The sequence below is a fragment of the Sebastes umbrosus genome, chromosome 12, assembly GCF_015220745.1.
Source record: "Sebastes umbrosus isolate fSebUmb1 chromosome 12, fSebUmb1.pri, whole genome shotgun sequence".
Lineage (NCBI taxonomy): Eukaryota > Metazoa > Chordata > Actinopteri > Perciformes > Sebastidae > Sebastes > Sebastes umbrosus.
In genome coordinates, this window is record NC_051280.1 from 8,628,428 (window position 1) to 8,639,044 (window position 10,617).

General features: G+C 38.6%; 1 protein-coding gene across 1 annotated transcript; it reads left to right on the forward strand.

The window, feature by feature from the left end:
• Positions 1-1,445: 1,445 nt before the first annotated feature.
• On the forward strand, positions 1,446-9,125 carry dnajb4 (DnaJ heat shock protein family (Hsp40) member B4). The gene is made up of 3 exons (XM_037788375.1): positions 1,446-1,968; positions 4,680-5,260; positions 8,062-9,125. Exons 1-3 carry the CDS (start codon positions 1,758-1,760, stop codon positions 8,290-8,292), a joined length of 1,023 nt encoding a protein of 340 aa, XP_037644303.1. The 5' UTR covers positions 1,446-1,757; the 3' UTR covers positions 8,293-9,125.
• The last annotated feature ends 1,492 nt before the right edge of the window (positions 9,126-10,617 follow it).

A 10,617-nucleotide genomic window follows, 5' to 3' on the forward strand; every position in this document is an offset into this window, starting at 1 on the left:
CACGTGCATGTTTCTGTTGCTATTGTTTTTACCATGTAAAGCACCTCGTAAACATTGTTTTGGAAAAGTGCCACATAAATACAGTTTATTATTATGATTATTATCATTATAATTATCATTATTATTATTAACAATTAGACACGCCTCAGCATAGGCCGGCCTTCAAATTAAAACGCCTTACTGATTGTTTTAATTATTGTTTTGGATAGGGCTGTTTCTTATTGATTTATGATTAAAACGTGCATGATTCTGTTGTTATTGTTTTTACCATACTGTAAAGCACCTTGTAAACATAGTTTTGTAAAAGTTTCTATATAAATAAAGCGTATCATTACTATTATCAATGTTATTATTATTTTATAGTATGCAACCTCTACTGCTCCCATATATATATATCTTGCTTCTATAGTTACCATATACCAATTACTTCCATTATTATTATACTGTATATTATTTGTAAATACATTATTATTTTAATTTTATTATTTTTTTGCTACTTAACTTACTGTTTTCTTAATGTGACTAACACGTGCATGTTTCTGTTGCTATTGTTTTTACCATGTAAAGCACCTTGTAAACATTGTTTTGTAAATGTTTCTATATAAATAAAGCGTATCATTACTATTATCGATGTTATTATTATTTTATAGTAAGCAACCTCTACTGCTCCCATATATATATATATATATATATATATTTTTTTTTTCCTTTATTATTATACTGTATATTATTTGTAAATATGTATAGTTATATATTTATACCTTTATAATATATTATACTATTTATAATAGTAAATATTTATAGTTTGTAAATATTTATAGTATGCAACCTCTACTGCTCCCATATATATATATATATATATACATTTATTTATTAATATTTATTTTTTTGCTTCTACAGTTACCATATACCAAGTACTTCCTTTAGTATTATACTGTATATTATTTGTAAATAAACTATTATTTTTATTTTTATTTTACTATTATTTTGCTACTTAACTTCTTTAACTGTTTTCTTAATTTCACACGATTGTACTTGTATAACCGGTGTGCCAATAAACATCTTGAATCTTGAATCTTCATTCCTCAATTATTACAGTGAGGCAAACCTCAGCATAAACCGGCCTTCAAAATAAAACGCCCCCTGGTGGCTGCAGCTCGTTTATCCAGGGATGAATTATATACATCAGAATCAGCAAAGACAACGAGGAGCTGGAAGCAGAGTCTTTTTTTTTTGTCCAAGGACCCTCAAGCAGGTTAATCCGACCATAAATCATAAATGATGATCATATTTTGTAGTCCATTCTGATAAATAGCGTATTTATTCCTCTGACAGCTCCTCATCCAGCTGTCAGAGCAGCTGACAGCTCCTCTCTCTCCTCTCTGCTCACCGGAACCAGAACTACTCCTCGTGTTGAACTTGACGCTGGTCTCTGCTGCTGTGGCTGCAGAGAGGAGGAGTGATCTAAGTCTATTTAAAGAGGGTCACCCAGTCATCCAGTCAGGAGAAATAGCAGAAGGTCCTCGGCGTTGACTAACCGCCTCTAAATGGTTTTATCTGCCTGTGGCTGCTTATTGTCCATTATTAGTCCAGACTGAGACTGAGGCCGCTTCACTGCTGAGACTGACTGAGACTGAGACAACCATCCGTCCACCATCACTCCACCAGCTCCTCTCTCTCTCTCTCTCTCTCTCTCTCTCTAAGGGCTATTCTCCTCCTTTTTCCTTCATTCTTTATTATCAGAGGATACGTGAGAGATGGGTAAAGATTACTATAAAACGTTGGGCATCTCTAAAGGAGCCACAGAGGAGGATATAAAGAAAGCTTACAGAAAACAAGCGCTGAAATGGCACCCGGACAAAAACAAGTCTGCAGCCGCCGAGGAGAAATTTAAGGAGATCGCTGAGGCGTATGAAGTCCTCAGTGATCCCAAGAAAAGAGAAGTTTATGATCAGTATGGAGAAGAAGGTAATGGCTTTTTATATTTGCATTGAATTACATTGCATAACCTTTGTGTGACGGATTTTAATTCACCTTCTATGCAGCGTTATATATATATATATATATATATATATATATATAAAGCCTGGATGGTTGGATGTAAAACACAGCTGGCAGGTTTAGAAAACAGCTGTTCAGCAGATCATTGGACTACAGGTCTGCCTGTTTTATTATTATTATTATTATTATTATGAGGATTATCTATTTCACTATATCTGCAGTTATTATAAGCCTCTGTTTAAGAGAAATAAAGGCCTGTCACCATTTCCACCACAGATTTTCTTACAAATGTAGGTGTTGTAATAGAAACAAATTTGATTATATCGAAGCCTTTATGTGTCGTACCTACAATGTAGCAGGTCTATCTGAACAGATGGCTGAAAGCTATGAAGCATGTTTGATGTGAGGAAGGGAAAACAGATCATCTCTACATCCACATATTAAAAATTAAAAGGTGGCCATATTCACAAATGTACCTTATTTTTTTGTACCATTTAATGAAGCAAAGGTGCTGAAGAAAGGGCCAGTATAAGTGAAACATGGTGTAAAGCATGAACATGTTTGGTAATTGAACCCTAAAATGAAAATATGTACCTGGAAATATGTACAATATGTCTCCTTTAAAGGATTACTTGAGCCCTGCAATGAACAGAGCATCTACAAGTGTGCTTTATCAGTGATAAAAATGCTCCTTCTTTAACATTGCTATTGGATAAACCCATTACCTGAGTAGATTATCTACTGTATTTATCTCAAAAAATGAAAGATCTTGAGTGTGTTTAGTCTCAGAATTTTTCCAACAAAGACTCAAGTTCCTGACTGTCTTTTAAAAAATATCATAGTTTGATCTACTTTTGCACTATAAAGTATTTTGTTGAACAGGAGATACAGTCTCAACCAAAGAACGTGTATTGCCAAGAAGTGAAAGTCAATTGTACGTTCCATTGCAACATCAGCAGCTAAACTATGCTTCTGCCATTTTGGACTGAAAGCGACTATCGGACGCCAGTAAAACATTCACCTAAAAAGTGCTGTAAGAAAGTAAAACTAAATTATTTCTAATCTATTGTCATATTCTATCAAAATGGTCTGTGTTGAACAATAAAACATTATAAATATATGCATTTTCAGTCCAAAATGGCGGCAGCAACTGAGTTTCGGCTCTTTGCTTCTGTACTATTTGCCTCAACTCTGAGGGCATCAACCAATATACCAGTTCAATACTAGTGCTCTCTTTCTGCCAAATTTAAAATCTGTATATCACACTTTGTGGAACTCACTGGGATCATTTTTATATAAGGCAACATGATGGTAAGGATTTTTGCGATACTGAAAAACTGCTGTTGTGCTTGAATGAATTTAAAACTAAACGATGAATTTTCTACGGACATTGACAAATAAACTGTAGCGCTGAAACTAATGATTATTTTTCAAAAATTATTAATCTGCGGTTTATTTTCTCAATAAATTGGGTAATCGTTTGGCCTATAATACATCAGAAAACAACGGAAAATTTAATTTCTTAGAGGCCCAAAGGGGACGTCTTCAAATGTTTTGTTTTGTCTGACCAAGATATAAAAAAAAAAAAATCAGTTCACAACAATGTTAAAGGACCAGTGATTAGGATTTGGCGACATCTAGTGGTCTTTTTGCAGATTGCAATCAACTGAGTACCCCTCTGCTCACGCCTCCCTTTTCAAGACTGCGGTAACGTGAGCCGCCAAGTGCAAATCTGTGATAACGTCGTTTGCCTCGCTCAGAGGTAGGGCTGACCCAAATACTTCGAAGCTTCAACTGTTGCCACAATAATTGACCCCCAAATCAGTATTTGAATGCTTAATTTTTTTTGATATATTTATAAGTATGTAATAATAAAGTATAAATCCCCAAATAGCCCATTAAATAAGGCATAATCGTACAATATTATTCATTATTCATATTCAACATTAATAATTATTAGTTATTCTCAGACAGATATCGCTGTTTGTTGTGTTTAGAGGTGCGTGTGGGTACAGTAGTGCATCAGCGGCACTGAAACGGGGGAGATGGAGACAGACAAACAGAAGAACATGTCAGCCTGCCGTGCTTTGCCGCGCTTTGCCGCGCCACGAAGCTTCGAACACCTTCGAATTTTTCTCGCAGAAGCTTCGAAAGCCCAAAAAATGGTATGCAGGACAGCCCTACTCAGAGGCCATCCAAACCATAACAATACTACTTTAGGAGCAACAGAAGTCAGACAGCGGCTGGCGGTACCGCGGATTTGCACTCTGTAGCTCAAGTTACACAAACGTTTCGGAGAACTACGGTGGCCTTCAGGTAACGTAAAAATGTGAGCAGCCCTCTCTAGAACCAGTGTTTGCAACATGGCGGACTCCGTGAAGAGGACCCGCTCCCTATGTAGAAATAAACAGCTCATTCTAAGCTAACGAAAACACAACGATTCTTAGTTTCAGTTGATTATTCACTAATGAAAACATAGTTATGAATATTATATACAATTTATGCAAATAGATCCCCCGAAATGTTACATTTATGCTTATTTAATAAGGTCAGTATCGGACCTAATAACTATCTGGTGGATTGGATTGTCAAAGTAGACATCACTTGGGGCATGAAGCTCTCCCACTGCAGAGTGTCAATGTTTGGATGACTGATGAATCATTTCTGTCGCCCATCAGGTCTCAAGGGAGGAAGTGGGCCAACTGGAGATGGACCAGGCAACACCTTCACCTACACCTTCCACGGGGACCCTCACGCCACCTTCGCCACTTTCTTCGGGGGTTCGAACCCCTTCGAGATGTTCTTCGGGCGTAAGGCCAATGGCCGAGACGACGACGACATGGAGGTGGACGGAAACGACCCCTTCGGCTCCTTCACCAACTTCAACATGAACGGATTCCCTCGGGACGGGCACGTTGGCCCCGGAGGGCAGGGGCGCCGGAAGCAGGACCCGGCCATCATCCACGAACTGAGGGTCACCCTGGAGGAGGTCTTCCACGGCTGCACCAAGAGGATGAAAATCTCTCGCAAGAGGCTAAATCCAGACGGCAGGACCATGCGCAACGAGGATAAGATTCTCACTATCGAGATCAAGCGGGGCTGGAAAGAGGGAACCAAGATCACGTTCCCGCGGGAGGGGGACGAGTCGTCCAATACCATCCCTGCTGACATTGTTTTCGTCATCAAGGACAAGCCACACCCTCACTTTAGGCGGGAGGGCTCGAACATTGTGTATCCTGTGCGCGTGAGCTTACGACAGGTGAGGCGCTTTCTATTCTGGCACCCACTTCTCACTGAGTGCAGTAGTATTAATAGAGTCTGATAGATGGATTAGTCACTCACAGGATTCAGAACAAGCGCATATTTATTTTAAAGTGCTGCTTTAATGCTCACTACTTAAGCCGTAGGTAGTCTGCCTCAAAAAGCTGTTTTCCCTGGAATGTACAGGCATCCTGAATGAGCACTGTAGTAGAGCTCTAGTACTGAACTACACACACACTTTGACTGTTGTGCATTTATGTAATCTAGATCATCAGCATTGAGAAATAGAAGCTGTATCACAGGGAGGGCAGAGAGGCGGTGGCCGCCCACGTGCACACATTGCAAGATGTTCTTATATGGTTCCTCCCACTCTCTGAGAACTCTCTGCTTCATCTCTGAATATGTGATCGATGTATGCAAACAACAGAAGATCAACTCTGCATGACGTGAATCACGCTGAGAAATCACCTTTTAATCACATTAAATGTTTCTTTACGATAGGGCTGTCAATCGATTCAAATATTTCATTGTGATTAATCGCATGATTGTCCATGATTAATTAAAGGGACATTTGTCAAGTATTTAATATTCTTATCAACATGGGAGTGGGCAAATATGCTGCTTTATGCAAATGTATGTATATATTTATAATTGGAAATCAATTAACAACACAAAACAATGACAAATATTGTCCAGAAACCCTCACAGGTACTACATTTAGCATCAAAAATATGCTCAAATCATAACATGGCAAACTGCAGCCCAACAGGCAACAACAGCTGTCAGTGTGTCAGTGTGCTGACTTGACTATGACTTGCCCCAAACTGCATGTGATTATCATAAAGTGGGCATGTCTGTAAAGGGGAGACTCGTGGGTACCCATAGAACCCATTTACATTCACATATGTTTCGGTCAGAGGTCAAGGGACCACTTTGAAAATGGCCAAAATTTAGCGCAAGTTTGGAGTGTTATTTAACCTCCTTTGCGACAAGGTAGTATGACATGGCTGGTACCAATGGATTCCTTAGGTTTTCTAGAGCCCACTACATCTCCGAAAGATTGATTACGTTAACGCGTTAAAGAAATTATTGGCGTTAAAACTAATTTGCGTTAACGCGTTATTATCACATTATCGCGTTAAATTTGACAGCCCTACTTTCCGACTATGATCAAATAGAATAGTTGTATATCACCATGAAAGTTGCATTCTTGACTTTGGCACACAGTTGTTTGATAAAATAAACTTATCTCAAGCACCACATACTAGCTTTTTCCAGAGCTTTCCACAATTTCTCACAGTCTTCATCTGAAAGACATGAAAAGAGAAAAAAACAGAGGTTGTTTATATCCAATGCCAAAGGCGATCTTTGAATAGAGAGATTACGACCACCTGTTAACATGTGACGACAACTGAGCTATCTCCTCGACAGCTGAGCAAACTCCATCCACTAATGAAGACTGTTGATGTGGTCTATGGTGGAGGAAAGCTCTGGAAAAGCTATTAAAGGGATCTTAAATGAAGACTATTTGGTCAAAGTAGTTGTATAATTTGCTCAGTGTTCAAATAGCTAGGGTCCTGTCTAGGTCTGGGAATAAAAATACAGCAAACACTGTCAGAAATCTCTTATAATGGTACAGTATGTCCAATTCAATGTTAACTGTTCACTAAGTAGCACAAGCTTCAATGGTATTTAAAGCTGATGAACTGTAGATATTTCAAGAGGCCAGTTTGATTGCATCTGTTGAAGAAACCATTTTGCAAAGAATTAGAGCAACCTTCACACCGTCTACAATATTAGTTTATCGCAGATATATAGTGTCCACGTATAAGTAACAAAAGAAACTGCAATACAAACATGCCAAAAATATGTTTGAGGCAAACACATCAATCAATTTCACTTTTCAATAGTAGTCCCAAATGTCCTGCTCAATACATTTCATGGTCGCAATTCTTTAATACCAGGTATTCTCATGAAAAATGTTTATCTTATGTGTGATATCACCATTAAAGTTCACAGATTTTTGCATTTCAAGATTAAAGAAATGTGTGTAAATGTGTTTACAGTAGAGCTGGAGAATAATTTAATGCCATCCTTTATCAACTCTCAGATGAATTGTATCGTGGTGACATGAACATTTCCTGTTATCGTACAACAAATATCTGTTGTATATGTATATATGTCATATATAGTAATGGATCATAGTCAGCATGTTTTTAATATCAGTGTGATTATTGTATATGTGAATCAGAACATATCCTTACTAATATCATATTCATTGCAAGCATATTACCCAGCAGCACTAGTTTACATATATATAACTTTAAAGGGATAGTTCTGATTTTTGATAGTGGGGTTGTATGAGGTACTTATCCATAGTCAGTGTATTACCTACAGTAGATGACGGTCAGTACACCTCCAGTTTGGAGAAGCAGGCAGGAGTACTAGCACGGAACCAGAGCAATGCACTGCCTTGGATGGGGGCAGCAGCAAAACATATTTAGCCACCTAAAAGAATCAATATCAGTTTAAGTGTACGCTACATTTACAATATTTTCACCGCTTTACCTTGCCTTCAGACAATGCTATATGTCTGTTAACTGAAGCTGTTGTATCCATCTATGCTTTCTTCAAAGGTCACCAGACTCCTTTAAACTGAACTAACCCTTTAAAACACCAAAGTCCCTTTAATCTCAGCCAACGAACAGATTCATGCGTTATTTTTACAGTAGCTCATGCGTGGGTTGCTGTTCTCCTGATTCTCACGTCTCACATTCTCAATGTTCCTGTCTTTTTCAGTCGTTGTGCGGATGCTCGGTTACCGTGTCAACGATAGACGGGAAGACGTGCAACATGAAGATCACGGATGTCATCAAGCCTGGCATGAGAAAGACTGTCGCCAGCCAGGGTCTCCCCTTACCCAAAAACCCCGAGCAGAGAGGAGACCTGGTGGTGGAGTTTGATGTTAACTTTCCCGAGGCGTTGCCTGGCAACGCCAAGGACGTCCTGAAGCGGCATTTACCTGCTTAGGACGCAGGACACGGACTGAATGAGGGGAAATGACAGCATTGCCCTTGTTACCAAACACCCACACACAAACACACAAGGGCAATTCTGACAGTTCACAGATGGACCCTACAACGAATGTGCAATTTCTATTTTTGAGCTGGTGTTTTTATAAATACCATGCATGCTGCCAAGATGATATAAGCGCAAGTGAGAGACTGTCTGGGTTGTTGATATCTGGAAGAAACACATTTTGTGTATGTGGGTCTTGGCCACAATCACTTTAACTTTTTGTTTGTTGGAAATATTTGGTAGTAAGTGAGTCTACAGTTGCCAAAAAAATCATCCCAGTGATCCTGGGAAACATTGCAGTGCCAAACAGTACATTTTCTTGCTCTCATTTAGATCTGACGGGCTTCACTACTGACATTTTCTTCAGTGTTTATTTTGTCATGTAGAGATACATGCCTCAATGTGGAGGCTGTCTTAAAATCTGTGTACAAGTTATTCAAGAGGAAAGTGAAGTTGAATGAACTGGATGGGCATGTGTGCATTTTAGAAACTTATATGTGAAGATATTGAACTTGAATTTTAAAATAAATATTTCCACATGAAGTGATCTTGAGCTGTTTCAGTGAGGGAGGGGAGGCATGCGATGAATCCTCCTCCACGAAATAAACCGTAAAACCGTTGATGCTGCTAAGGCCTATTTATAGTCAGTGAACAGTCTGCATAGCAATAGTGCACTAATCGAGCACCAGGAAATGGTTCTTCAGACGTATATTTTAGTAGTCAAATGTGAATATTTTGTTGTTGTAACACTTTTCTGATGTGCAATTAAAAATACGTTGACTGAATTTAATGCTTACTAATGGCAAAACTATGAATGTGTAAATATAGCTGCCTGGTCCCAGCTGCTGACTGTCAGCTGCCAACACAGAGGCCTTTACTGTGCGTTTTCCCACCAGGGGACGCCATATCACTCATCATGGCGGCGGCCCAGGGGCCCACAGAGGCCTTGTTGGACAGACACAGAGAGCCTCTTGGCTGCTGACATTTGTGCTCATTAGTTCAAAGCTCAAAGACAAATATAAGCTGTTATTACATGGCTGTAACAAGTAGTTATTACGTACATATTTTCAATTAATATCACAAATAAGTATCATATTAATTTAGTATTTTTATCTATCTATCTATCTATCTATCTATCTATCTATCCATCCATCCATCTATCTATCTATCTATCTATCTATTAGGGCTGTCAAAGTTAACGCCATAATAACGTGTTAATGCAAATTAATTTTAACACTGCTAATTTCTTTAACGCATTAATGGATTAATGCCAGTCCCATCTCAAGACCCATCTTTTCTCCTCTGCTTACTTGCAGCCCCCCCCTCACCCTACCCATTTGTCCGTGTATATGTATGAGAGTGTGCCTGTGTATGTCGCCTGTTTTTTGTCGTTCGTCTACTTTTTGTCTCACACCGTCTTTCCCCCCGAATGTGTAAAGCGTCTTTGAGATCCTAAAAAGCGCTATATAAGTTTAATCTATTATTATTATTATTATTATTATTAATGCAATTTGCGATTTTTAGATTGTAGCGGGTTGAGTTTTAAAGCTAGAGTGAAGATAGCATCTTATGAAACTAAACAACGAAGGAATCCATTGGTACCAACCATGTCACACTAGCGTGTCATGAAGGAGGCTAAGTAACGCTCCAAACTTGCGCTAAATTTGGCGAGGAAAAACTGGCATGACCATTTTCAAAGGGGTCCCTTGACCTCTGACCTCAAGACATGTGAATGAAAATGGGTTCTATGGGTACCCACGAGTCTCCCCTTTACAGACATGCCCACTTTATGATAATCACATGCAGTTTGGGGGAAAGTCATAGTCAAGTCAGCACACTGACTTCTATCTATCTATCTATCTATCTATCTATCTCTTATTTTAAAACAAATGTCTGATTAGTTTTCAAGGGAAAAAAGATGGAGATCTCTTGGTGAACAAATTGTTCCTTTTGCTAGCAAAGATTTGCACTAAATGGCTCCACTGTCCCTAAAATAACTAGCACATCAACATGTGCATGAGAGATTTGTGCAAATGATGAGTCACTATTGTCCAGGGAGGGTGGAGGGTAAACACACCTGCTGCCTCTCATTGTGTGAGCCTGATGTTGATGTTGGTATCTAGAATAGAAAAGATAGCGTTCAAGCTAGTTTTACTATATTGATAAAATATCACAGTTTACACACCTTTCTGTTTACAATAATCCCGTGTCATGTTTCATCAGTAATCAGCACTGTAAAGAAGTGTATAATTATATATAAAAAAGATAAGAACTCTT

Bases quoted from the DNA above. Each gene is read 5' to 3' on its own strand.
- dnajb4 (XM_037788375.1), top strand. From the start codon at position 1,758: ATGGGTAAAGATTACTATAAAACGTTGGGCATCTCTAAAGGAGCCACA. The intron at 1,969-4,679 runs GTAATGGCTTTT...GTCGCCCATCAG, and splicing joins TGATCAGTATGGAGAAGAAG to GTCTCAAGGGAGGAAGTGGG. The intron at 5,261-8,061 runs GTGAGGCGCTTT...TGTCTTTTTCAG, and splicing joins TGCGCGTGAGCTTACGACAG to TCGTTGTGCGGATGCTCGGT.